The 27,524-nt window shown below is 42.4% G+C and overlaps 1 protein-coding gene across 4 annotated transcripts in view; it reads left to right on the top strand.

Moving 5' to 3' along the window:
* EPS15 (epidermal growth factor receptor pathway substrate 15) overlaps positions 1-27,524 on the top strand; it is an 88,504-nt gene that overhangs the window by 28,934 nt on the left and 32,046 nt on the right. For all 4 annotated transcript variants that reach the window (XM_064147353.1, XM_064147352.1, XM_064147354.1 and 1 more), the window contains 10 exons: positions 7,862-7,903; positions 15,749-15,838; positions 16,154-16,201; positions 17,175-17,270; positions 17,833-17,898; positions 19,305-19,430; positions 20,185-20,244; positions 21,944-22,144; positions 23,486-23,631; positions 24,837-24,996. In XM_064147353.1, coding sequence (XP_064003423.1) covers positions 7,862-7,903; positions 15,749-15,838; positions 16,154-16,201; positions 17,175-17,270; positions 17,833-17,898; positions 19,305-19,430; positions 20,185-20,244; positions 21,944-22,144; positions 23,486-23,631; positions 24,837-24,996 — 1,035 coding nt within the window. The remainder of the gene's footprint in view (positions 1-7,861; positions 7,904-15,748; positions 15,839-16,153; positions 16,202-17,174; positions 17,271-17,832; positions 17,899-19,304; positions 19,431-20,184; positions 20,245-21,943; positions 22,145-23,485; positions 23,632-24,836; positions 24,997-27,524) is intronic.

The following is a 27,524-nucleotide window of genomic DNA, read 5'->3' as shown; positions in this document are numbered from 1 at the left end:
TCCTCTCTCGTGTGTTCTACAGCAAGACATTATTGCTTATGGGCTCTGTGATCCTGTCATTGTAGAGTTTATTTACTTTTTTTGGTCACATGGAAGGGGAACTAAATACAAGTGTCATAATGCTGACAGAGGCAGAAAAATCACCAGTATCCTTAAAACTATTGTGACTGTGGCTTACACCAGTGGTTAAATTGAGGAAGCTATCTCTGTTGACCATTTGTGGGGGGGTTCTGACTTCTGGAATTTCAGACTTTATGAAAAAAATCATAACAAATTGTTAAGTGTTCTGAATTCTAGATGAGCAGGAGGAAGTGAAAATGACATGGGGGGCAGGGAGTACAGTTACTGACTGTGGTTAGATCAGTTCTTAACACCAGCAATGAAAAGTGTGCAGATGGGTACTTTCTGCTGTAGACCACATGCAGAGAATAAAAGGCATATTAACCTGCAGTCATGCTCACGACTGTGCCACATTTTATTTTCCCCTCTCCGTGTTTGTTTTGACTGCTATTTAAAGTGGCTAGGAAATAGGGTATTTCCAAATGAGACTAGGATATTTTCAGATGGCTTTGCAGCTGCAGTGTCTGAGAGAGCTGCACATCCTTTATGTGAGTATCAAATCTCTGTTTAAATGATTTGGAACTTTTTGATGCTAATTTTATTCCATTGGCTGATTAGTAGAAATACTTCAGGACTGTATTCACTTCAGTTGTAGTGAAATTGATTACACCAACTATGCCTGAGACAGTGTTGCAGACTGAAGGGGATGACGATCTCCACCCCCCTCCTCCCAGTCTAGTAGTAATCAGAAGCATCTTCTGTCTTCCCATTTTAAACCCATCCTGCAGCATCTTATTACCACTTGCATTTGTTCAGTAAGGGTTGTGGTGTGAGCATAACTGTCAATTTAATAAAGAACCTCTAAGAAAACTTCTACCAACTCAATGTTTTACCGTGGTTGTTTGGAAACAAGCCAGCATCACTGGTGAGGTGGAACCCCTCCTGTCTCACACATCGTCATCTGTTATCAGAAGACTCAAATTGTTCTGAAAAACTGCCTCTGTGTGATGGAAGGGGAAGCTCTGCACCTCAGGATGTTAAATCCAAAATTTAGGGAGAATAGGATGGTAACTTTTTGTGTTTGTCTTCCTGATGTCGTGAAACAATGTAAAAAATGTGGTAGTCACCTTAAAGTAGCTAGGAGCCAGGTTGGTAAACACAACCAAGTCATGCCAATTGGTATCCTACTTTAGCTGCAGGTCTCAATTCAAACCTCAGTCCAGAACATTATGCTGTGCTGTTCAAGGGAAGCATTGATTATTACAGCTGAGGCTAAGCTAGGCAGCCTCCTGTCTAATGCAGATGTGGCCAGGTCATGGTGCAGGAAGAGATAGAATGTCAATGCTGCAGTCTGAATGACACTGTCATAGTCATGTCTGTGTTATGTGTGATGTAGAGCCAAAGCTTTTGAGGTTTCTGGCAAACTTCTGATTTAAAAAAAAAAAAAGTAAGGTACCAACAAAATGCTAAAGATCTTGACTTATTCTTTGTGCTGCAGAGATCTGCTGTTCCTTTCTGTCCTTTGTGAAAGATGAGACAATCCAAGTATGCAGTTGCATGTGGTTTTTAACTTGGCTGTAGTGGAGGCAGTTAGGACTTAATTTTGTTATTGGTATTGTATCAACTGTGTTAGAGTAGCTGCACCTAAAGAGGTAGTGGAACAACTCTTTCATATATCCAGGCTTTGTTCAGTCTTTATAAGAAGATGGTGGAGGTTTTCTAAAGTGATTTGGAAATTAAACTGAACCATTCTGAATTATGCAGTAACAGATACATAAGCACTGGAGTCTGCAGTCTGTGCATGTTCCAGTGGTTCAATGGGAATGAAAGTGTTGAATTTTAGAAATACTTGGCAATTTTTGTATACAAACTTACAGTAAATATTTTACTGGGTTTTTTTTTTGTTCTTGCTGTAGGAGATGTGCAGGCTTATATCATGAAAAGTGATAGAAAGCTTTGTCATGAAACTTCGGATGAGGCAGTAAAGCAGTGCAGGGGGAAAAGACAAATTGATTAGTGTTTGTAAAGGGCATTGTAAAGAAATCAGCTTGCTTTGAACCTCCCTGCTTTTTGGCTGGCTTACTGCAAGGGGAGCATTTACAACCAGATAGTGTATTTTGGCCTGAAAACTCTTAAAATGAATCCTAGAGCTTTGTGTCACGATAGGACACAGTATTTTTTATCTTAAGATAGAATTTCTTCTCTTTCTGCATCCCTATCTCTTAACTCATCTCTGCAATTACCCCAGGACTAGTAAAACGATGGTGAGTTCCAAGCTATACTTATATTCAAGTTGAATTGTTACTTTAAAAGACATAATAGAATCCCTTTGAAAAGAAAGTAAAAACCTTAGAGAAATTTCCTTTGCCTTTATTTTTAGAGAGGTAATATTAGCTTCAGGATGAGGGAGAAAAGAAGGGAAGACCAGCTTTTCATTTGTTTTTTCAAGTAGGAGCTCTACTGACACAGAGGGTTGGAAGAGAGGTGTAGTTTCACTGGTGGTTTTGTTTCTTCCCTCAGCGGACAGCTTTTGTTTGTTTTTTACACCTTTTTGTGCAAAGGAAGCTTGTGGATGGATGGAGTGAGCAGACTGGGAGTCATATCTTATTACACTTAAATGCACGTGTACCAGAGAGATGAAAACTTGGGGATATAAAAGCTTGATTGACAACATAAGATGGAAAAAAAACTGTGTGGCTGCCCTTGAAGGTGTTGTAATTTCTAGGTCAGTATTCTCAAGTTCAGGGGTTTGTGACAAAGGTTATAATTGCTGGAACAGATGCTACTCCCATGAAATGAGAAACTTTTAAATGGAATCATTATAACGTTTCTGTTTTCCTTTACTCTGGAGTCTGACCTTTTCTCTCTCCCTCCTTTTTGCATTGTAAATAAACTGAATTTATTTTCTGCAATTAGTCATTAAAAATCCTGTGAAAATAATTTTACCGGATGAGTTCTGCAGCAGCACTTTGAAAGATGTTGAGCAGTGTTGTTTTTATTCCAGAAAAGTATCTTAGACTTAGTGTACAGTTCTTGAGCCCCCAGCACAAGAAGGACATGGAACTGTTGGAGCCAGTCCAGAGGAGGGCCACAAAAATGCTCAGAGGGCTGCAGCAGCTCTGCTATGAAAACCGGCTACAGGAGTTGGGGCTCTGCAGCCTGGAGAAGAGAAAACTTTGAGGAGACCTTGTAGTGGCCTTCCAGTATCTGAAGGGGGATACAGGAGGGCTGGAGAGGGACTATTTCCAAGGTCTTATGATGACAGGATGAGGGGTAATGTGTTTAAACTGACAGAAGAGAGATTTAAACTGGATGTTGGGAAGAAGCTCTTTCCAGTGAGATTGGTGAGACACTGGCACAGGTTGCCGAGGGAGGTTGTGGCTGCTCCCTCCCTGGAGGTGTTCAAGGCTAGGTCAGATGAGGCCTCAAGCAACCTGTTCTAGTAGGAGGTGTCCCTGTCTATGGCAGGGGGTTGGAACTAGGTGATGTTTGAGGTCCCTTCCAACCTAAACAATTCTATGATTTGTACCTTTTGTTTTATTCTGAGGTGTATGTTGAGGGAAAACCAAGTCTGTCAATAGTAAAACACCTTTGGGAAAGGTCTTCCCTATTGTTATTTTATTTGGTGTCTCAGGAAATTCCAGTGACTGCTGTGATACTGGTGTTACAAGGAATATTTGGAACACTGATGAAGTAAATAAGAATTCCTGGCGTGTGCTCTCAAGCACTGAACAAAAAGATTGTTTTGCCCATAGTGTTTTCATTGCAGGACTCGAACACAATGTTTCCTGTCCAGGAATGGCAATGATCAGTTTGGCTGTAGTAATGAAACGTTTGGCTGCACAAACGGTGATATTGGGCAAGAGAGATGATGTGTGACAACTGAGGCTTCCAGAATATGTGCTGGCCAGTTCTGCTCTAAGTTTTTCTTCTCACAGCTTTAACTGGATTCTCTGCCGACATTTTCACACTGTAAGGAAATAATACTTGGTAAATAAAAGTTGTGAATGTTTAGAACTCCCCTTCTACAATGCTGTGCAAAGCCTGTCTGAGTTGGTGTGTTGTGCTGGTTTGAGCTAGAACAGAACCAGTTCTCTCTTCAGGGATCTCTAAGTGGCTTTGCTTTCTCTAGTTAATGGCAACATTTTTCAGACTGTCGGCTGCTAGGGGTGGTGGTGCCTCATGTTTGTAGTAACTACTAAGCGCTGCTATGTAGAAAGGCTCTTGCTTACACTTCTGTAGAGATCAAGGTCACTGCTAAAACTTGTGTGCCACGGTATAGGGGCCTTGAGTTCAAAGGTGTGAATTGAGTAAAAAGGTTGCATTTGTGGAGAGAAAAGAACAGGGCAGGTGACCCAAACCTAGTCAACAAAATCTTCCCTTCCATGTATGTCATTTAGTATAAACCTGAGGGATCACAAAGGTCAAACCCTCTTTTACTATGCCTGGTGTCTGAGGAAGACTCTCTTCTGCTTTAGATCCTCACCTGTGAGCTCCTGAATCCATTTCCCAAATCCAGTTTCTGAATCCCATTCCTGTCTGCTACCGAGTCCAGCCTGGACTCCAGGGGAAATTGCTATTTGTTTTCTGTATGTATTTGCAAATATTTCATTATCTTATTGTTACCAGTATTTTTCTCTCTGTTGATACTCTTTCTTTAAAGCTATTCTAGTTTTGGTTTTGGTTTTTTTTTCCCCCACTCATAACTCTTATCCCTTTTCCCTTCTGGGAAGAGGGAGTTGTATTAAAGAGAGATCATTTAGTGCCCAGCTCAGCCTCCACCCTTGACGTGAGTGCAGTGTTTGCGGGTTTGTTCAGAAATTTCGGTGTGGTTTGGAGTGTGCTGGAAGGGGATTGGAAGTGTGGTTTGTTACGCCGGTGTTACGGTGGCTAGAGGTTTGGCGAAACTTGGGTGTATTTCCTCAGGCTATTTTAAGGGATGTTTCAATTCGTTGATGATTGAACTAGAAGTCTTTGGGTAGCAAATCGGACTCAGAGCCAGGTTAAGCTGTGTAAATGGAGATGTTACAATGAGTACCAGTCATGGATTCCCAGCAGACATAATTTTTAATGCCTGGCTATGCAGGAGATACTTTCCTTGCCCCTCCCTGACAAACAAACTCACTGGCCTTCCCCTCTGCAACCAAAAGCAAGCAACAAAAAAGCCCAGAAGCAGAGAATCACTAACACTGTGTGGCTGCAGAAGGAACTGACTGTCCTGAGGACAGTGTGCTGGCTAAGCAGGTACCAAGCTCTGAGACTTCTCCTGTTGTTTCTAGCAGTTGTCTCATTTTTCTTTCAGTATGTTCTGGTGATGCTGCATGCTTTCTGTAGTTAAGCAGGATCACACTAAACCCTTGATTTCTACAAACATTCTCTTTTAATATTTTTTGGCTGACAGGCATTTGTGAAGACCTAAGTGCCTGGCTGAAAGAGCAGCTGCATTAGCTGTTGCTGGGGGATAATGTTTGTGGCTTTACTTGAATTGTAACCATTTGTGCCTGTGAAGTGCTTTCTACAGCTGTGTGATCGACAGCTCTGCTGTGCTCCTGGTCTCTGTATTTCAGTGCAAGCTTCTAAATTTTGAAGTCAAGCTAGCTTGTTTGGTTTGGTTTGTACCAAGTTCTGTAAATCCTAGGTTTTAAGATTGCATTCCTGTTGAGGGAGAGAGTTGGATTTTTGTATCATACTTAAGTTAGGTGGTTTGGGTTTTTTTAGTGTGTATTGTGTAATAAACTTCTATTATGCTCGCTTGTTCCAGCCGCGTGTGTAGGGGCAGCACATTGCAATGATTCCAGTTATCTTCTGCATAAATGCACCCAGCTGTGTGCAGTCTTGGGGCTAGGCAGCAGGCACCTCATGCTGGGTTTATGCCCCTGACAGTTCATTTCCTGGGAATCTCTTGGCCAAGTGTGTTTGATGTAGGATAAGATACTTTTTCAAGGTTTCAGGCCTTGGGCTTATTTAGACTGTCTAAGAGTGATTTGAAAAGCTGGTAAAGAAGTCTCTTCCAACCTTGTTCACCTAAATTGAGGTGAGAACTGCATGTCTGCTAGATGGCAGTGCAGTTAAGGGAGACCTTACTCCTGAATGAGTTGCAGTTACAGAAAACTGAGTTAAAATACTGCTCTCTCTGTATTTGGTAGTATTGCTATGGGTTTAATTATGAATCCAGGAGTTCACTTGTATATCTGAAAACTGCACACAAGTTAATTGCATGTCATAGGCTGGGCAGTGACTGGCTTGAAGAGAGGAGCCCTGAGGAAAGGGACTTGGGTGTGCTGGTGGTTGAGAAGCTCAACGTGAGCCACCAGTGTGCACTTGCAGCCCAGAAAGCAAACCAGATCCTGGGCTGCGTCAAGAGAAGTGCGTCCAGCAGGGTGAGGGAGGTGATTCTGCTCTTCTACCCTGCTCTGGTGAGGTCCCACCTGGAGTACTGCATCCAATTCTGGAATTGCTATTACAGGAAGGACATGGACATGCTGGAGTCTGTCCAGAGAAAGGCCACGAGGACAATCAGAGGGATGGAGCTCCTCTGCTATGAGGACAGGCTGAGAGAGTTGGGATTGTTCAGTCTGGAGAAGAGAAGCCTCCAAGGAGACCTTATTGTGGCCTTCTAGTATCTGAAGTGGGCTATAAGAAAGCTGGGGAGGGACTTTTCAGGATATCAGGGAGTGACAGGACAAGGGGGAATGAAGCAAAACTAGAAGTGAAGAGATTGAGATTAGATGTTAGGAAGTTCTTCAGCATAGGTGATGTGGTGGAAGCCTCATCTCTGTGTGTTTTTAAGGACAGGCTGGATGTGGCACTGGGCAGCCTGACCTAATGTGAGGTGTCCCTGCCCATGGCAGGGGTGCTAAAGGTTGATGACCCTTGAGGGCCTCTTCCAACCCTGACAGTTCTATGACTCTGTGCTAAAATGAAAAGAATGATTGTCTTGGTTCTAGTTTAAATTTCCCAAAGACTCAAAATACAGCTAACAGAACCAATACAATTATAAGATGCCTTGCCCTCTTCCCCCCTCTTTTGGAAAGAAAGGAATTAGATGTAAAGAGGAAAAGGTAAAACACGCCCACATACATAGTCTCACTTAGATTTGGAAGTTAAAAGGACAAAAAAAAAACACTTTAACAATAAATAGAAGGTGTGCAAGGTAGGGCAGTTACAAAGAGTTATAGGAAAGGGGGAAAAAAGATGCAAAAATACATATACAACAGATTGATGGCAATGGATGGAGGTAGAATTAGGGTCTGTCCACGATGTGGAAGGATGGCCACGTGGTAAAACAAAAGCAGCAGGAACAAAGGGTGGTCCAAGCAGGCAGGGTGAGAGGAATGGGAAATTCCTCTGGTTTTGTAGGGGGCTAGACAGGAAGTGGGAGTGGGCTAACCACTACACCTGGGGTCAGGTTCAAGATCCACTCCCCAAGAGGTTTAATCCTTTACAATGATGTAGTGGATACCAGCATAAAATTCTGTTGCTTTGCATGCATCAGAGAGTGCTTCCTAGTCTGCATTGTTTTGGGTCTCTTCTTTTAGCTAGAGATGATCTTGCCCACGAATTCTTGGGTAGTGCTTACCCTGCTGACCTGTCTGATGGTGATCTGGTATGGGTCAGTATCACTGAGCTCAAAGCAGGACCTTAGTCTTCTGCAAGCTGCATCATGAAGAGTTGTGGTCCTCATAAACAGAATTATAAAAATGCTTGTCTGGAGAGGAGTAAGAAGTGTTTTAGACACTTATCTAGGAATTGAAATATGGATGCTGAGAGTTAATTCTCTCTCTCTTTCTCTCTTTTACAGCTGTCGAGTGCAAATCCAGTGTATGAGAAATTCTACCGGCAGGTTTGTATCTGTTCTTTAGCTTGCATTGAAATAAAATTGGATTCTTTGGCTGTGGACAGCAGCATGGCCAACTGCATATAAACAAAAGTTCAAGGAAAATTGTTCTGCTTTACAATTTGTCTTTATAGTAACGAACGTGGCTAAGCTGTATCAGTATAAATTTAATATTGGTTGTAAGGTGACTCACTTTTCTAGGGAGCTACCAGATGTGTGTGACTTACATCACTTTACAGCTGCATCAGGCTGTAAGCTCTTGCAAAACACTCCCTTGGTACATTCTTTGTTTCTTTGTACAAACGAAGCTGCCTTTCAGCTGCCTTTCTTGTGTTAGTAGTATAGTTAGTGTTACGCAAGTCTTGTATCTCTCCTGGAGTTATCTCCAGGGGCTCTTACAGGGTGCTGTAAGCAGTGAAATGTGGATGGAAGGCCAAAGGAATTCGTGCAGTTCTTGCAGCTTCACTCAACAGATCCTAATCTTTAGACTTGAATGTAAAAAATAATATAAATGTAAAAATAATACATATGTAAAAATAGAATCGTACAGATTTTTATGTAGCATCTCACTTTCCTATTTAGGCACAGCCAAAATAAGTTAGGTGTAATAATTCAAATGAATACAACTCTTTTTTTTAATAGCTGTTTCAATTTCTCTTTAATAACAGTGTTCTGTACTCTGTGCATAATGCACATTGTTGTGCAGACAGGTAAGATGAAAGCTCTTAAGAAAAAGCAAACTTAATGAATGTCTGTATAAAACAGTTAAATAGATTTTGGTTTTTTTTTAATAGAAAGATCTGATGTGTAATTGACAAATCTTGTGGGGAAAAATAAAGAAAAGGGGAGAGGAGCAAACAAAACCTATAGGGAAGTTCTTTTCTCTTGTGCAGCTGCTAATTTTCCTGCCTCTTTGTCCTGAAACAGGATATAGCGTTGTCGTGGAGGGGATTTCTCTGTTCCTCCTCTGTTAGGGGGAGGTGAGAAATTAATTTGAGGCGGTTTTGGTTTTTTATAAAATTATTTATTAAAATTAATATTTACAAATTTATACCACCCCCAACCACTATGAAATCAGGTTCTTATGCGAAGTTTATGAAAATAGCTTTGGGATATATTTACAGGGATTGCTTATTAAATGGAAATATCAAATTAACAATTATTGACAGAGAGAAATATTTTCTTAGGCTTAATGCCTCTTGACAACTCTAGTGTTTGCCCAGCAAGGGCTGAAACTGTGTGTACTCTTTAGATAGAGATAACTTATATTACAAAGGTATTAAAGCTTACTTAGGCGTGATGCACTTGAGTATTAACCATTAATCACCCTCTCGGGAATCAGTCTCAGTGTGTGCCCAGTATTGGGGTCTTGGTGAGCTGGAGTCTGTCCCGGCTTGCAGGGAATGATAAGGGTTTTCCCAGTCTCTGGGTTAAATAGGCTTTCTCTAACCTTCTCTCCTGGGGTGAAGTGGGCTCTGCCTCGGTGCCGCGGCTTCTGGATGCTGCGCGTGTCCAGGGATGATCAGCTGGCAGGAATTTCCCAATGCAGGAGAAGGATTTGCCCGTGCAGCTTCTGACACGGTCTCACAGCCAGCAGGCTGCGTTTGCAGGTTTGCAGACCATCTGGAAAGGGTTCTGCTGGGCTCTGGGTCTTTCCAGAGTTACAGAATAGCTGGCAAGCAATATCTATGCCGGACAAGCAGGGTCTATGCCGTGCTGCATGGAGACGAGCTCCGTAGATTAATCAAGATAGCTCTAGGCTTAGGCAGGGGTTCTTGGCTCCCCATATGTGTGTGGAGTGCAGGCATGAATGTGCTCTGCTTCTCAAAGGACTCGCAGGTAGCGTGACTGCGCCTTGAGATCAATGCATGAGGTCTGAGCCTCTGTAATGCTTGCAAGTGAGTAGGCCTGATCCTGTGTCTAGGCCATGAAAGCAGATCAGGGCAGCAGGGTGCTGCTGTGGATCAGAGCTGAGTCTAAATGCTCTAAGCTTCTGAATGGTTTGAACCTCTGGACTGTCTGACCACGTGGTGCTGCTATGCACCCCTCTTTATAGGCTCTGGGGCTGAGATTCGTAGCTCGTTGGACATCTAAAATGACCAATCAGGTTGGCAGTAAGCCAAACCTTTCCCCAATAGGCAGTAGAGACATGCCTGGACCTCCCAATAGGAGATTACCTGGGCGGACCCCAGGGTACACGGGCTGGGCGTGTGTGTGTTACGCAACTTGTTTGCTGCCTCGTGGGTCCTGGCAGAAAAACATGTCCAGGCATGCAGAGGCACGGTGAAGCCTCAGTTTTGGGGCTGCTGCCCCTCCACCACAAGCGTGCATGACCTCTTTACGTAGGAGCTGCTTCTGAGTGTCAACGTTAGGCTGTAAGCTTACCTGCTGGGGAAGACAGGACCATGGTTTCTATCTACACTCTAGATTTGGATTGTGTTTAGGGGATTAGCATGTAAATCAGCTGCTAAAGCATGTCCTATGATGCCTGGGGAGTTTGTGCATTCTGTTTGATTTGAACAAGAGTTTTTCTACACTGTAGGAGAGTAACAGATTTGAAATTGCTAAACAAGAAGAGAGTTTACTGTGATCCAAGTTTAGGTGGCTCCTAAAGGTTGAAGAAGATGGGAGGAGAACTTTGTGAGGGTGGTACTGTCTGGTGGGCAAATCTGTCAGTAGGTATTGGATTAAAAGCCTTAGGAGAGTCTTTCATATCATGGTGGTCATCACAAGAAAAATCAAGGAATTGATTTGTTTTTTTTGTATGTTGGATTTTCTAGCTGAATACTACTATTACTGTCACCTATAATCTTTGCCATATGCCTGTCCTGTCCTATCTGTGCTCCATAGGAGCTTCTCTCCTATGGAGACAGACTGAGCGAGTTAGCCTGAAGAAGAGAAGGCTCTGAGGTGACTTTATTGTGGCCTTTGAGTATCTGAAGAGGGCTACGAGAAAGCTGGTGGGTGGCTTTTAGGATGTCAGGTAGTGATAGGACTGGGAGGAATGGAGCAAAACTAGAAGGGAAGAGGTTGAGATTAGATTTTAGGAAGATGCCCTTCACCATGAGTGGTGAGACACTGGCATAGGTTGCCTAGGAAGGTGGTGGAAGCCTCATCCCTGGATGTTTTCAAGGCCAGGCTGGATGTGGCTGTGAGCAACCTGATCTACCGTGAGGTGTTCCTGCGCATGGCAGGGGGGGTTGGAACTGCATGATCTTTGAGGTCACTTCCAGCCCTGACAAATCTGTGGTTCTGTGACTTAAAATACACACACAAATTCTGTAGTTCTGTCTTTCTCCTCATTGCAGTTGCTTAACCACTAAAGTGTCACACATAAAGTTGAATTCAGGCACAAATGTATTTCTAAGTCACTTAGTGCCATCTTGGTTTCCTTGGAACTTACAGCCTAGTGGAATTGGAGCAGTGTTTGTTGCCCAGTGGTCTCAGTATAGGCATGGTAATTCCTTAAACCTGCTGTTACTGTTAGTGAAGTTGTGCCAATGCATTTGCTTCCCAGTTTGCTCAACCAAACTCTTTTCTGCAGCTATTTGTCCTAAAGAGAGTAGCTTTCAAACATACTGTCTGAAAGCCTCTGGTGGCACTAGGTGACCTTTTCCTTCTCTTCCTTAAATAAGGAGATGTCAGCTTTGAGAACAGAAAGGTTAGAATGATGTTTCATGCTTTGACCTGTGATGCTGTTTGTTCTTGCATGCCAGAAGCACTTCAGAGCCTTCCATGCAACTTGAGAATGGTCAGTCACCTGAAACAGCTTAATTCACCTTCAGTTCTTTGACTTCAGTTCTTTTACGTGAAGTAATTAGTCTGGCAGGATGTGTACTGTGGTAGACGTGTAAATCTTGGGCTTTGTGCTTTGTACCCACCAAAATCTTCCTCTTTCACTGGTGGGTATTTTTCTTTCAAATATGTTTGTTTTTCTGTTTAACTTCTTCTAGACTGACTCAAAGCAGAGGGAGGTTAAAGGATATGTTTAAATACTTATGATAAAGCACTAAAGCATGGCACAGTTAAAGGATAAACCTAAGTATGATAAAGTAGTAGGAAATTACTGACTCATGTGATGCAGTGCAGCAGATAAGCAGCATGCCTGAGCTGCTGATTCATTTTTAATTACTCTGGAGCTGAAGACCTTCTCGCTGGTCCCTTGTGACCTAATGACATCAGATCTACTTTGTAGTTTTCAATTGTTTCTGACTCTACTACAGACAGCTTGCAACAAATGAGTTATTGACCGCCATGACCAGTTTTCTGCAGTGCTTTAGTGTCTAAGAAGTACCCCCAGCTCAGCCTACAAGGTTCCAGGAATTTGTAAAGAAACTTAAATCAGGCCTTGGAAAAAAGTTACTGAAATCTGGATAATTAGTTGCTCAAAATTAAATGGTATCCATGTTGGGTTAAGTAAGAATCCTGCTTAAACCTGTCCAAATCACCTTCCTCTGGGTTGGAGGTAGAGAAATAAAAAGTAAATGCAGCTGATACCACATTGGTTTGTGACTTGTCCAAAAGAGAAAAGGGTTTTGTGCCAGAGGGTGCCTGCATGGGTGCTAGGATTCCTGTGCTGATGTGCAAGGTTGACTCTGCTAACCAAAACCAGGATTTGGTGCAGTGGCCACTTTTTTCTATAATATGAAGAACTCTCCCATGCAGACTGAATTAGGTATTTCCGAAATCTGAGGAGCAGGTGAGTACAATTTGTAGTGTCTGCAGTTTCGCTGCCGTGACCTGAAACTCCCCAATTACAGGGGACAGCCGCTTCTAATTAAAATTGTGTCATGTCTGTTGACACTAAAAGGTGTTTTCACTTCTGTGTTAAATGTTGCTTTTGGGATTGCTTTGTGAGCTTTTCTCTTCACTTTTATGAGTGTCTAGAGGCAACCTTTGTCTGCTGCAGCCTGCTTTCCGAATGATAATTTCCACACAGCCTTCCACTATCTAGTTCTAAGCCCGTATTTGGGCCACTGTTTTGAGTACTTACATTTTCTGTCCCATCTGAAGCACTAGTTTTCACTAGGCATTCTGAGGCTGTTTCAAACACAAGCCATGGAGACTCAGTGTTCAACAAGTGCTCCAAACCCAGTCATCTTTCAAAGCCATCTTAAAAGGAGGTACTGGGAAATGTAATGCTGGCATCAGGTTATTCCTCCTGTGCATTGCTTCAGTTGTCCATGAGTGCTCATCTATTTGAGTGATTTAATTTCTGATGCTCTGTCTCTTTCTCTCCAGAAAGACTGGGAAGTTAATGACCCCTGTTGCCTCTTTCCTACCCTTTAAAATGTTTGTCACATTACATATTCATCAGAGTGTCAGGGCATCTCAGCTGATCATAGATAGGAAGACTGTTTATTAGATAATATCATACCATTTTTATCTATAAAATGCAAAGTATTATTTCATCTCTGGATCCTGTAGGGCCTTTATGCCTACCTGGCTGATGTAGGAAGCTTAACAGTTTGAACTGGCTGAATCACAGAATGTTACAGGTTGGAAGGGTTCTCCAGAGATCACAGAATCAACCAGGTTGGAAGAGACCTCCAAGATCATCCAGTCCAACCCATCACCCAACCCTATCCAGTCAACTAGACCATGGCACTAAGTGCCTCATCCAGTCTTTTCTTGAACACCTCCAGGTATGGTGACTCCACAACCTCCCTGGGCAGCCCATTCCAATGGCAAATCACTCTCTCTGAGTCTGTTCACTGAGCCCAGCTCCCCTGCCAAAAGCAGGATCTCTTAGGGTGGTTCACACAGGAATGCATGCAGGCAGGTTTAGAAAGCCTCCAGAGGAGGAGACTCCACAACCTCTCTGGGCAGCCTGTTCCAGGGCTCTGTCACCCTCACTGTAAACAAGTTTCTCCTTGTGTTGAGGTGAAACCACCTCTGTTCCAGTCTATAGCTGTTGCTCCTTCCCTTGGTCCTGTGCACCACCAAAAAGAGCTTGGCTCCCTCCACTTGACAACCACCCCTCAGATATTTGTGCACATTGATCAGATCCCCTCTTAGTTTTCTCCAGACTAAATAGCCCCAGGTCTTTCAGCTCTCTTCACAGGAGAGATGCCCAAGTGCCCTTATCATCCTCATGGCTCTCGGTTGGAGACTCTCTAGCAAATCCCTGTGTCTCTTGTATTGGGGAGTCCAAACCTGGACACAGTACTCCAGATATGGTCTCACCAGGGCAGAGTAGACAGGGGAGAAGCTACCTTTAGCCATCTTCTCCATGGTGTGCCCTCTGTAGGCATCCTTTTGCTTTAGATTCTCAAAGACTGGCAGCTTTCCTCTTTCCCATGTCCTCACGTAGCTGACACAAGTTACTGCTCACTTATTTCACTTGAATGTGTAGCTGAGGAATTTGAATAACAATCTATTTTTACAGCCTCTCTATTGACTCCAGATAAAGTGTATGCTGTTCGATATTCTGGCAAAACTATCACCAACAACTTCATTCTGTAGATTAGTTGCACTTCAGGGAGTAAACATTTCCTGCTTCTTAGGGCAGTGAAGATACCTGGAAGCAGAGCCTTCTTTTATAGACAATAAGAGTAATGAGTTCAGAGCTGGACAATTCCAAGTAACCAAACACTGGGGTTTCTTCTTCCTTGCAAATAGAATGTTTTGCAGGCATCAAGAAGAAAATCCTGTGGTTATGAAGGGTAAATAAGAGGTTCAGATGATGGCCTAAAGCGAGCAAGGTTCTCTCTCTACTGCATAATGTGAGAAATCTGTGGGTCTTTGTACTTGGAACTTACTATTAGAGACCATAAAGTCCAGGCATAGGCCATTCTTAGAAACTTAGAGCAGTGAACAATTGATTGTTTGCATGTGTGTTAGTGGTTTTCCCTTTATTTGTAAGTGGAATTAATTTGAGTCATCACTGATGACCTGTAAAAGTAAGCATGTGTTGGGGTGCCGGCTTGTGACTTGGGCAACCTGGGTTGCCTTTCTTGCTTCTGCCCCAAACAGAGTCACCTAGGCAAGATTCGTCCACACCTGTGTCTTAGCTGTGTGTGGACAGATGAGCATACTGGTGTGTTTTTCTGGGATGCTGGAAAACAGAAGGTATGAAGATGTGCAGGCAGGATCTCTAGTTGATGTGCAGAGAGCGTGATGTTGGTGGCACTTCTCGCCACGTCATGAGGCACTTAGTGCCTTCTCCTGGGAAACTTGTGGCACTTAAGTTTCCAGGTAGTTCAAGCTCAAAACATCAGGGCTGAGCTGGTCTGAAGCAGGAGGCAGAGCACATTGTCCAAGCCAAGAGCAGTGAAGCAGAGCAGAGTAGCACAACGGCTTGCAACTTTGCTCCACTATTATTTGCCCGAGTGTAATGGCTCCTTTAGCCACAGAGATTCTCCCAATAAGAATGGCATTTGCCAAACTGACTGCATTAGGTGAAACCAGGGCTTGCTACCCTTGCTTGGGCAAGATAGTCACAAGTGCATAAACACCTGTGGATACCTGTTTATCACTTTGGGAAGGGAAATAATGGCCCAAGCCTTTGTTTTCATCCAGCCCTTGCTTCCCCATCAGCAGAAGGATGGGGCAAGCTAGGACATGTTTTAGGCCTATTAGCCTTCCATGACAGTGTGAAAGAAGCTTGAGATGCAGATGTATAATGTATCTTTAATTTGTCAGTATTCAATTAAGATACCAACTTCCAAAGCCTGCCTATTAATATTAAATCTGGGGCAGCTAGTTCAAAATGCCTTAATTGTAATGTAAGTGGAGTTTTGAATGGAAGAGCATTTGTTTCTTAAAAGAAGTCTGAAGATTGTTCTCAAGGTGACCCTGTTCACTGGAGCATTCTTTAGTTTTTGAGAGCCTGTGTTCTTCTCTCCCCAGGTTGATGCTGCCAATACTGGAAGAGTGTTAGCTTCTGATGCAGCTGTGTTTTTGAAAAGATCTGGATTGACAGATTTGGTACTTGGAAAGGTATTTAATGACACTTGGTTAATTATCCTGACTCTTGCTTCAGTTACTAGCCAGTATAAACCAAAATCCTTGGTGGCACTGAAGGGTACATGATCTGCCCTCCTGTTTTCAGTTGTGCTGTCCAGTATTGTCCAACTTCAGCGTCCTTCCTCTGTCATGTATGCAGCTTCTGGTGGAAGCTAAAGCAATGCTAGAGTTTCTCACTGAAATAAGTGCTAGAATGAAAGTTAAGACCTGAACTTTGATCCAAGAATACATTGTTAAATGGAGTAAGAACTTGCCAGCTTCCACTTTGTGTCTGTTTTTGTGTTTCAGATTTGGGACTTAGCTGACACTGATGGCAAAGGTATCCTGAATAAACAGGTATGATTATTTATATCATATATGAGGTTCCTCTTAACCATTAGCAAGCCTTGAAATCAAGATTTCTGGTTCAGGAGGGCAGGTTTTCTCACTAGTGCTTCTCAGAGTTTTCTAATTGGAACTAAATATGTAATATACATGTTATATATTTTCCAATTCCATGTTTTGTACTTCCCACTTAAATGTAAGCTACAATAAATGAAGCAGCCTTCAGCTACCTCAACACTTTTTCTTTGAATCACAAAATGAGCTGCCACATAGCCATGAAATGCAATATACTGAAAAGTAATTTGAGGGTTGATGGACTCTGTTTACTACAACAGTTGACTTTTCCTCTTAGTCTTCAAGGGAATGATGCAGAAATTAAAATTACAGTGAAATCTTTAAAAGTCTTCTATTTCTTATTTCTAATTTTGTTGGCCTTGACACTAGTGCATCTTGTTGGGAGTTGTTCTCCCCATGTTGCAGCAATGAGCAGTGTGGCTGTCAAACTCGTATTGGAGGTCTACTGAAAAGCTCTGGGGTGTGTTGCTCTTCAATTTGAAGTAGAGTTACTCGAATAATTTCCCTGTAAGGACAGAACTGCTCTGTCTCTTGGCAGGAGAAGGAGAAGATTGTAGCATCTATCAAACCTTTTTTTTTTTAGTGTGGGTTTTGTTGTGTTGTGTGGTGTTTGGTTTTTTTTTTTTCTTTCTGACTCCTTCCTTTCCACTCCTGCACCTCTGGAATCAACTCAGTTCATCCAAGATGAGCACTGAACTGAGTGCCGAGAACTGACTGCTGCTGACTGCTTGGAGCTAGTAATGACAAGCTTTGCCTGACAGTGCCTCACTGCTGTTGTCTGTCACTTGGTGACACCACACCCACCCCCCTTTGAAGCAGTTTGCAGCACTATTGCTCTGCTGGAACAGCTCTTAGTTCTGTTCTTTTGAAATCTGAGTGTTTAATAAATAACGGTTCATTTTTCATTTAGGAATTCTTTGTGGCTTTACGACTTGTAGCATGTGCACAGAATGGACTGGATGTTTCCCTGAGTAGTCTTAATTTGCCTGTTCCTCCACCAAGATTTGTAAGATTTCTTTTTTTGATTGAATGTACCAATTCATTAATAAGAATTGCTTTGAAGTGAACAGTTTGGAAGGTTTGTTAGAAATACCAAACACTGCTGAAAGCAATGTTGAAGGGAAATAGGTCTCTACAACGGGAAAACTGAGCAATGTGGAATCAAGTGCCACATGTTCCAGTGGGGATTTGATATGAATTTGTGTATAATTTGAATATATTTGCATAATATTGGTTCTTTTAGTGTTGTCTTCAAAGGAAGAAACATTGCAAATTTCTTACTCTAATTTTTTATATATTTAACTAAGATTAGAATGCCTGAAGTGCAGTTGTGGCTTTGAGAAGGAGTAAGGGAATAGTTGGCAAGGTCAGAACTACATTTCTGGGTTGGAATTCAAACCCTGGAGATATTCAAGGTGAAGCTTGACAGGGCTTTGGGCAGCCTGGTCTAGTCGAGGATGCCTCTGCTAACTGCAGAGAGAGTTGAACTTGATGACCTTTAGAGGTGCCTTCCAGCCCAGACCATTCTATGATTCATGTTTCTTGTTTCTTTTCCTGTTTTTCTTTAGACTGATACTAACAGCCCTTTGCTGCTCAATGCAACAGCGTCAAGTGATGTACCATGGGCTGTTAAGGTAAGCTGAGGATCAAACTCCACTTAGAGCAGTGATGTAGCTTGCAAGAAAATGTGAATCTGTTTGAGACAAACAGAGTGCTGCTGGTAGCTGTAGTTTATAAAGTATGCTGAACATACAGCTGGATCAGTGGTGCCAGGTCCAGCTGGAGAGCTGTAACTAGCAGTGTCCCCAAGGGATCAGTGTTGGGTCTGGTGCTGTTCAACATCTTCATCAATGACATTGATGAGGGGAGAGACAGACAGTCAGAGTCTGCTCAGCAAGTTTGCTGATGACACCAAACTGGGAGGCTTGGTTGATACAGCTGAAGGCTGTGTGGCCATCCAGCGAGACTTGGACAGAGAGCTGGGCACAGAAGAACCAAATGAGGTTCAACAGGGACAAATGCAAAGTCCTGCATATGGCAAGGAGTAACAAACTGCACCAGTACAGGTTGGGAGATGATCTGCTAGAGAGCAGCCCGGTGGAGTGGGACCTGGGAGTGCTGGTGGATAACATCCATGGGACAGCAGTGTGCCCTTGTGGCCAAGAAGGCCAGTCAGGTCCGCCCCCTCTACTCTGCCCTGGTGAGACCTCATCTTGAGTACCGTGTTCAGTCTTGGGCTCCCCAGTTTAAGAGTGACAGGGAGCTGCTGGAGAAGGTCCAGCGGAGGGCTATAAGGATGATTAGGGGACTGGAGCACTGCCTGATGAGGAGTGGCTCAGGGACCTGGGGCTGTCTGGAGAAGAGAAGACTCAGAGGGCATTTAATAAATGTTTATAAATATCTGAGGGATGGGGGTCAGGAGGGGGATGCTGACGGGCTCTGCTCACCTGCTGCCTGGGATAGGGCAAGGAGCAATGGATGTAAGCTGCAGCACAGGAGGTTCCACCTCAACATAAGGGGGAACTTCTCTACTGTAAGGGTCACAGAGCACTGGCACAGGCTCCTCAGAGAGGTTGTGGAGTCTCCTTCTCTGGAGACTTTCAAGGCCTGTCTGGATGTGTTCCTGTGTGACCTGAGCTATATTGTAATGGTCCTGATCTAGCAGGGGAAGTGGACTTGATGATCTCTTTTGTTCCCTTCCAACACCTGACATCCTGTGATCCTGAACTACCATTCATGTCAGATATGTACTTGGGCTGGATTAAATCTCTTGACCTTTGGGAAGTCTCTTTACATTTAGTAATGTGGAAGAGAACAAAAAAAAAAAAAATAGTTACCCTGGGCTGCGAAAAGAATCAAAGAATAAATCTGGCTGGGTTTAGGAGGAAGTTCTGACTGACTTAGGAATAATATCTTTCATATCTTTTAAGTATCATGAACTGCAATGTGTGTGTTTCCCACTGTAGCTTTTTGAAAGAACTGCTGTTTCTTAGGCTACAACAGCAGCTGATTCCATGAGCAATTTTATTTTCTCTTGCAGCTAGAAGACAAGGCCAAGTATGATTCTATTTTTGACAGCCTAAATCCTGTGAATGGACTTTTGTCAGGTGACAAGGTGAAACCTGTACTCCTGAACTCAAAGCTGCCAGTGGATATTTTAGGACGAGTAAGAATCTTTCTTTTTCATGGTTAATTCACCAATGACAGCTGTGCTACATTCAGCAGTGTCTGTTTTTCTAACTGACAGTTGTAGTAATGAGCTGAACTATGCAATGTTGTCTTATGGAGGGGCCATATATTGTGTCCTGAGGTCTTTTTGGTCTGCTGGAGAGAAGACTTAGAGGGGATCTAATCAATGTTTACAAATACCTGAGGGCTGGGGGTCAAGAGGGAGGGGACAAACTCTTCTCAGTTGCACCCCATGATAGGACAAGGGGCAATGGATGTAAACTACAGCACAGAAAGTTCCACCTCAACATGAGGGAAAACTTCTTGACTATAAGGGTCCCAGAGCACTGGCACAGGCTCCCCAGAGAGGTTGTGGTGTCTCCTTCTCTGGAGACTTTCCAGCCCTGTCTGAATCTGTTCCTGTGCAACCCGCAGTAGATTCTGTGGCCTTGCTGTGTCAGAGGGATTGGACTCGATCTATGGAGGTCACTTCCAACCCCTAACATTCTGTGGTCCTGTGTCAGTTAATTGTACTGTTAAACACTTGGTTAGGGGCACTTTGTCTGCAGTTTAAGAATCTCTCTGCTTTTGCATGGTTTATATGAATATATCTTGCTCAATGAAAGACTAAGGCTGTTAAGAGCACTTAGGATATGATGGAGGGGAGGCTATTATGACTTTATGAGGAGGTTTTAAATAGGAAACTGCTGCAGTTCAGGCAAGCATTCCTGTATTCTGCTTTTTATCGGCAGGTGTGGGAATTGAGTGATATTGACCGCGATGGAATGTTGGATCGAGATGAGTTTGCAGTTGTAAGTACCTTTTGCCTCTGGGCATTCTGAAAGCCTGATGACAGGGATTTAAGCTAAATGTATTGTGTATTCATTTTTGACTGCTAGTATGGCTCATTCATTGCCTTTATTCAGAGCCCTTTAATCAAGCCCTTTGGTTCTGTCTAACATTTCCGTTTACTTGAATGAATGTCTCTCAATGCACAACAGCAGCTTTATTTTGAAGCTAAAGAAGACGTTAAAAATGTATCTGTGATCTACAAAAGTCTAAGTGTTTTCACTGAAGAAATTTTACCTTGGCTGTCAGTCTACATAAGAATTTGGATGCCTGGGGATACCTGCTTAAAAGAACTTGTACATAAAACTCTTAAAAAAAATGTAGCAAGGTAGAATTTTAACACTCTAATTCCAGGACTATTTAAATAACTGTAAGAAGCAGTAAATGAGTTTCACTTCCCCCAGGAGATGGCAAAGGGGAAGAGAGTGAGGGGCTTTTGGTTTGAAAATGAGGTATAGCACCCACACATCAGCTTTGCCTCAAAACTTTGAGCTTGTTCCATGTGAAACTGAGGAAGAATTTTTTTTCCTTGTGAGGGTGACAGAGCACTGGAACAGGCTGCCCAGAGGGGCTGTGGAGTCTCTCTCTCTGAAGATATTCAAGAACTGTCTGTATGCATTCCAGTGTCATCTGCTTTAGGTGATCCTGCTCTGGGAGTGGGGCTGGACCGGATGAGCTTTTGAGGTCCCTTCCAGCCCCTGGCATTCTATGATTCTTGTATGCAAGTGAGTTGAAGAGGGAGGAATTGTGCTTTCACGCGGGAGGAGAGGTTTTCATTCGATGTGTAGAAATATCAAACCTGCATTTTGCACTGCAGGAATCTTGAAAAAGTAATGAGACATCTCTGTCCTCATCTGGGACTGAAGGCAGCCTTGAGTTTGAAGTTTTACATACTAAACTTCTGCTCACCCTTTCAGAGTCAAGATGTAAAAACCAAAAAACTAACAATGTTTGTTTAATTGTGAGCAATTTGTCATGAATCACATCAGACCTTTCCTTTGTAGTAGGAATTTTCCTTTCTCTGCAGTCATATATGTCTTTGAGAAATGATAAAAGTGTCAAATTTGCTTTCTTGAATGCAGTTCTGCTCACTCTCAAGCTCCTGTATACATCAATTTCTTTCGAAACCAACCCCTCTAAGACCCTAGTAGTTAACACTTGGTATGTTTGATTTCCTGTCTTGATGCTGCAATCCTGCAGAAATTTAGCTTTGAGATCAGAGGATTGAGATGCTCTGGGGAAACGTTTGAGATAAATTATAAAAGGTCTTTAATATGCAGTTCAGTGTTGAACAGCAGTTAGAAAGTTGTTAATGTATGACCTCAACAAAAGGATAAGTGTTAAATAAAGCAATTCCTGGAGAAAACAGTGACTGCATTAAAATCAAATGTTTGAAGTGTTCTCTCAAATAAAATTCCAGGTTTTGTAGTATTTAGGAGAATCATTTTAATGTTCTGAAACATACTGACCTTCGTATGCTGAGCATATGCTGAACCTCAAAAGAAAGTCGTAATGAGAAAAACAGATCAAGAGGCAGTAAGCTGCAGTTCCGTTGCGGGGGCTTGTAAAGGAGAAAGCGTAATGAAAACAACACTGCTGTGTGGTATCTTAGCTAATTCTTTATTACTCGTTTTCATCCACACACTTTGTTTTCTCGTTCAGGCCATGTTTTTGGTGTACTGTGCTCTGGAGAAAGAACCAGTGCCAATGTCCTTGCCTGCAGCTTTGGTGCCACCATCCAAGAGGAAACCTCTTATTTTTCCAGGAGCAATGCCATTAATTCCATCTTCAACAGCTACCAAAGAGTCTCATCAGTCGTTGCCACCTGTAGGCATTCTAGCTGCCAAAACACCATTAACACAGGTATAGTTGTGAAGCTACTTGGGGTTGTAAGATTTGTTTGGGTTTTTTTTAATTTAATTTTATTTTGCTTTTAATACTCTGCTTTGGAGACTGCCAGTATGAAGCGTCTTGAAGATGGCAATCTCAACCCAAAGGTTTTAAAAATGTAGTGCAGGAACATGTCTGCAGAACCTTTGGGCTGAAGAGTGATTTGAATAGGGACAGGTTCTTAAACTGTGACAAGTATGTGTGTGCAGTCTCATGTGTTGAGCACTCGTGCAGTTCCCATCAGTGAAAATGGAAGAAAGAAATACAAGCAACAGGAAAAGGAAGCAAAAGGTCTTGGATACCCACTTCAACAAACTAGATTGGGTGTTTTTCAGATGTGATTATTAAGAAGCTTGATGCTTTCCACCCCTCCCCCAGACATCTTCTTTAATTCTGGTTCTTTGAGAATCCAGAATTTGGAAAAAATGGGTTTTCCTGGTAGATGGCCACTGACTTGTTGTGTTCAAAATATGAACAAAAATAGGAAGGAGCTCTAGGGTAAGAACTATAGTAATTAATGCATAAGGTGCTGCTTGGGCAGTTGGGTACCCATATTTGAGTCATCAGTAAGAAGCTGGCCTCTTAAATTCTGGAAGTGCCAAGGTTTTCATCTGGCAGTCTACTTGGCTGATGCCAGGTGTTGCTGTACATAGCAGAAAGCAGGGCCAATCTGGATGCATGGCGCAGTGTTTTGTGTAGAGCACCATTTGGTATTCATCTGTTAAGTGTCCTTGTGTGCTGAAATTAATTAGTGTTCATAAGCATGCACTTGAAACCGTTTTCACTGGAAAAACCCAGACGTCTTTATAGCAGCTCAGTGTCTGAAAGAATTGCTCAAGAAAGAGAATTAGCTTTAATTCCCATCCTTACCCTGATGGGAGGTAAACTGCAATTTGGAATATGCCAACTCTGAACAGTCTGGGTTTGAGCGGTTCTTCAGAAAGCTCTCCAGCTCTGTCAAGAGGAATCAAATGGATAGAGCCAGACAGTAAGCAGGACTGTGATTCAGTAGTGATAAGGGCACAGCCCCATTCTGGAAGATCTGGCTCCAGGGAGCGCTTTAATGCATAGACAGAGGCAGAGCTGTGCCAACCAGCCTTGGTGCTTCACTGCTTTTGGCATTGCTTGTGGATATCTGTGTCTCTGTTTGGTGGGTAAAATTGGTTCTTGAACTAGGCATCTGTACTATTTGTTAGGTCTGTGCTGCAGTCCTTGAATCTCTTTAACTCTGCAGACAGAACTGCCTCTGTCTTAGTACTGTGGTTTCAGACTTTGTTTTTTTTCTCCCCCGCCTTCTGTCCCCACCCACAATAGTGGGTTGTATCGCCTGCAGACAAAATCAAGTATGATGAGATCTTTGTGAAGACTGACAAGGACATGGATGGATTTGTGTCAGGTGTGGAAGCCAGAGAACTGTTCTTGAAGACGGGACTGCCTTCTGCTCTTCTTGCACATATCTGGTAGGGGCTTTTTTTTTTCTGTGGCAGCTGTTCAGACAATGGCGTGGTCCTGGCTTCTGCCTCACAGCTTTCCTGCAAAGTGCTATGTTGACATTCCTTAAAAGTGAAAGTGGTTCCTTGTGTATCGTGGTGTGACCTCTGTATAAGCAGTGGAAAATTTAATTCTACATTTAGACAGAAATGAAGAGAAAACAGGTCTATGCTCTGCAACACATCTTAGGGGAGGAGGTGAAGTGCCTAGACACAGGTTGTTACAACAGCTAAATCCACATATTCCAGACATTGAGGTGTTGCTGTGTGTCTAAACGCTGATGCTGTCCATGTGCTGGTGAAGAGAATTACCTGTGTGAAATTCTTAGTTTGTGAGACTTATGGCCCACTTCATTCTGCATCTTCCTTGTCTTTCATTGCAGCCAGTAATGACACCCACTGCTGTTCTGATTCTTTCTCCCCTCTAAGCTAGTGCAGAGCACACCCATTAAAAAAAATGAACAGATTTTCCTGTTTCAGAGGCTGGTTAACAAAACCTCTAAGGTAGGAAAACATAGATAAACTCTGATGGCTGTGAAAAGTTCTTTTGTTTAGAAGGATCTCACAGAATCAGAGAAACATTCAGATTGGAAAAGCTCCTCAGGATCACCAAGTTCAACCATTAACCCTACTCTACAAGGTTCACCCTAAACCATATTCCCAAGCACCACGTTCAAGCAACCTTTAAACACATCCAAGGTTGGCGACTCCACCACCTCCCTGGGTAGCTCATTCCAGTGCCTGACCACTCTTACTGGGAAAATTTTTTTTCTAATATTCAGTCTAAACCTACCCAGTTGCAGCTCGAGGCTGTTCCCTCTTGTCCTATCACTAATTACTTGTGAGAAGAGACCAGCACTAATCTTTTCTCAACCTCCTTTCAGGCAGCTGTAGACAGCCATGAAGTCTCCTGTCAGCCTCCTCTTTTTCAAACTAAACGGCTCCCGCTCCTTCAGTCATTCCTCATAAGATTTGTTCTCTGGGCCCTTCCCCAGCTTTGTTGCACTTCTCTGTGCTAGCTCCAGCAACTTAATTCCCTTAATTCTATTTTGCAACTTTTTTAGAGGAGATACCCATTAGCAATTTCCCCATCGTAAAATGACAGAAAGGACAGTAAACAGGACTGTACTTGCAGAAATAAGGATTTGATTTATTTAATGTGTGTCTCTGTACAGGGCTCTTTGTGACACAAAGGACTGTGGAAAGCTTTCAAAGGAACAGTTTGCTTTGGCTTTTTACTTGATTAATCAGAAGTTAACAAAGGACATTGATCCACCTCAAGCTCTGACTCCAGAAATGATTCCACCTTCAGACAGGGGTGTCAGCTTACAGAAGGTAAGGAGGATTTTGGCATTTTTGGTATATATCTCAAACAAATAATGTTAATTTCAAAAGCTATGCAAGAAGCATCTCAAGTACTGGCCTACCTTAAATTTATCATAATATTGGGAAAAGATCAAGTCCTAAATACAGAGAAATCACAAGAAAACAGTTCCATCCATGCTCTAAAATGAAGCTGTCATTTATTATGCCTGCCAACCAAGCAGAGAGATCTTATGTTGAGAAAGCATTATTGTCTGTTTCGATAGAATAATCCTTCTACTGCCTATCTAAAGAAATTCTGGGTTGCACCTGAAATAACATGTACAAGTCCACTGTCTTCTCCCTAATGTGTTCACAGTTACCTTTTTCACATGGAGATATTTTTTAAGGAGTCTGGAAAGGGTGCCAACTAAATAGAGTTTAAAATAATTTAAAGTCTTAAAAGTAAATATACTTCATAGATAGGCTAACTGTCTTCATAGTCTGTTGATTGCCATCTATTATAATCCAGCAGTAGGCTGTCCCTCAGCAGTCCTAGTTGTAGTTACCAGAATTCTTTCTTCGCACCTGAAGTCTGATGTGAGTTATCTTTTCTTGGTTGTGCAAAACATCAACCTAATTCTACAGCTTTCTTGAACAGAATGAAAAATTCACTCCTGAAAAACTAGAAACTCAATCTGGCACTGCTTTTGAGTTTCTGTAACTGGTACCTAATTTCTTTTTACATTCTGTTTTTTAAAAAGTAATTGCTTTATTTGCAGCTCTACTAATCTTTTTTGTATGTTTGCTTTCCTTTCTGTGTCTCTTTTCTAGTTTGGACTGTTTTTTCCATTCTGCACCACTCTGCTTTTCATCCTTATTATTCTGTCAGTTTGTTAACTCTGCTTTCTCAAGGTTAGAGAATCTTTGCTTTTCTAATACTTACTGTCTGTTGGTTTAATAATGAACATCCTTCTAAGATTCTTGCATACTCATTGAAGTAGCACAGCACTTCTCTAAAGTGTTGCAGTGTGTTATGATCTCATATGATTGCTGATTTGCACTGTTCTTCATCTGGAAGAGCCCCGAGGCTCTTCCTTAAGCCCAGACCTTTGTGCCTGTCACCTGTGGTAATATGTGCTGCTCACACTACAGAGAGGAAATGCTATGTCCTCCCCTGCTGCAAACGTTGGGGAAGTGATGGCAGTAATAGCCCAATGACGACTGCCACATTAGGGCTAATTCTCATGGTTTCACTGATGATTTAGTCAGTAGCCCATATTAGATGAGCTCAGTGCTGGTTACTGCTGTTCTGTGGAAGCTGTTTTGACAGAAGTCTTGAAGATTTCATTGTGTTTTGTTTGGGTTTGCATTACTAATGTAAATGATGAGAGTAGAATGTTGTGAAAGGAGATAAATCAGCTTTTAGCTAGCACTCTAAATTCCCACCAAGGATTTGTTTTACTAGATTGAGTTGAACCTTCAGTTCGTTATGAGCATTGTCATGTTGACCTGAAGGAATCTGTTTGCCCAAGACTACTGCTCAAGAATGGAGCCCAAAGGATAAGGGAGATAGGCAGAAATAGGCTTTTTGCTTGTTTTCTTGAAGTGGTGGCTTACATTGTCAATGAAAAAAACAAACAAATGAAAACCAAAACCAGACCCAAATAAACCAACACCCAACCCCACCCACCCCCTAAACAAAACCCACAACCCAAAAAAAAACCAACTTAGGCTGCATCTTCTGGACTGACCAGTGTAAATGTGGAAACAGCATCAGTGAGTATCATGGTCATCCCTTATGTTTAAGTAGGGAAAGCTACCTTCTGATCCTTGTTGGTAGATGTTCAGGATGCCTGTGCATGTAATTGCTGTTACCTCCTGTTTGGTTTCCTTGTAGAATTCTGTTTCTACAGCAGTGTAACTCTTACTGCAGTTTTGAGGCCTAAAGGCAGATCCCACAAACAAGATGGAGCAGCAATCTAGTGCTTGCTGCTGTCTCCTTACCTAGGACTGTTTGAAGTCACCAAATTGCATTTGTGTCACCAGATGTAAATGTAAATGTACATGCAAGCTTCTTTTAAAGGATTTTGACAGGAATTCAGTTTTATTACTGTTGAGAGTGAAAAATCCCAAGTATTGTTTTTATATGTTGTAGTTTAGTAAATAGTTCTAACCTTTGCCTTTGCTAATTTGTGCATTAAAGCTGAAATTGTTTGCTCTTGTCTTCTTCCCCCACACCAATTCTCCTGAACTTAAGATTAAACTGAAAATAAAACTGAACTACATTTTGTTCAAGTTTTAATGCTGGCCTTAGTGTGCAAAATTTCTCAGCCTGGAAAGAATTTGTACTTGTAGCTAATAGCTCCATGTTTTCTTTCTATTCCCTTCCTAGGAGAAGTAAAAACTTTCTCATTGGAACACCATGAGCAACTCTGCAAAACTCTGTGTTAATTCCTTTAGAACAGGACTGAGCTTTGTAGATGTTTTGCTTGTTTGAGAAGCCAGTTAAAGAACAGCTGTAGGCGTGTTTTTATCTCAGTTCATGAGTTCTAGTAAGA

The sequence above is a fragment of the Pogoniulus pusillus genome, chromosome 8, assembly GCF_015220805.1.
Source record: "Pogoniulus pusillus isolate bPogPus1 chromosome 8, bPogPus1.pri, whole genome shotgun sequence".
NCBI lineage: Eukaryota > Metazoa > Chordata > Aves > Piciformes > Lybiidae > Pogoniulus > Pogoniulus pusillus.
This window is presented reverse-complemented; position numbering and strand designations above follow the sequence as displayed.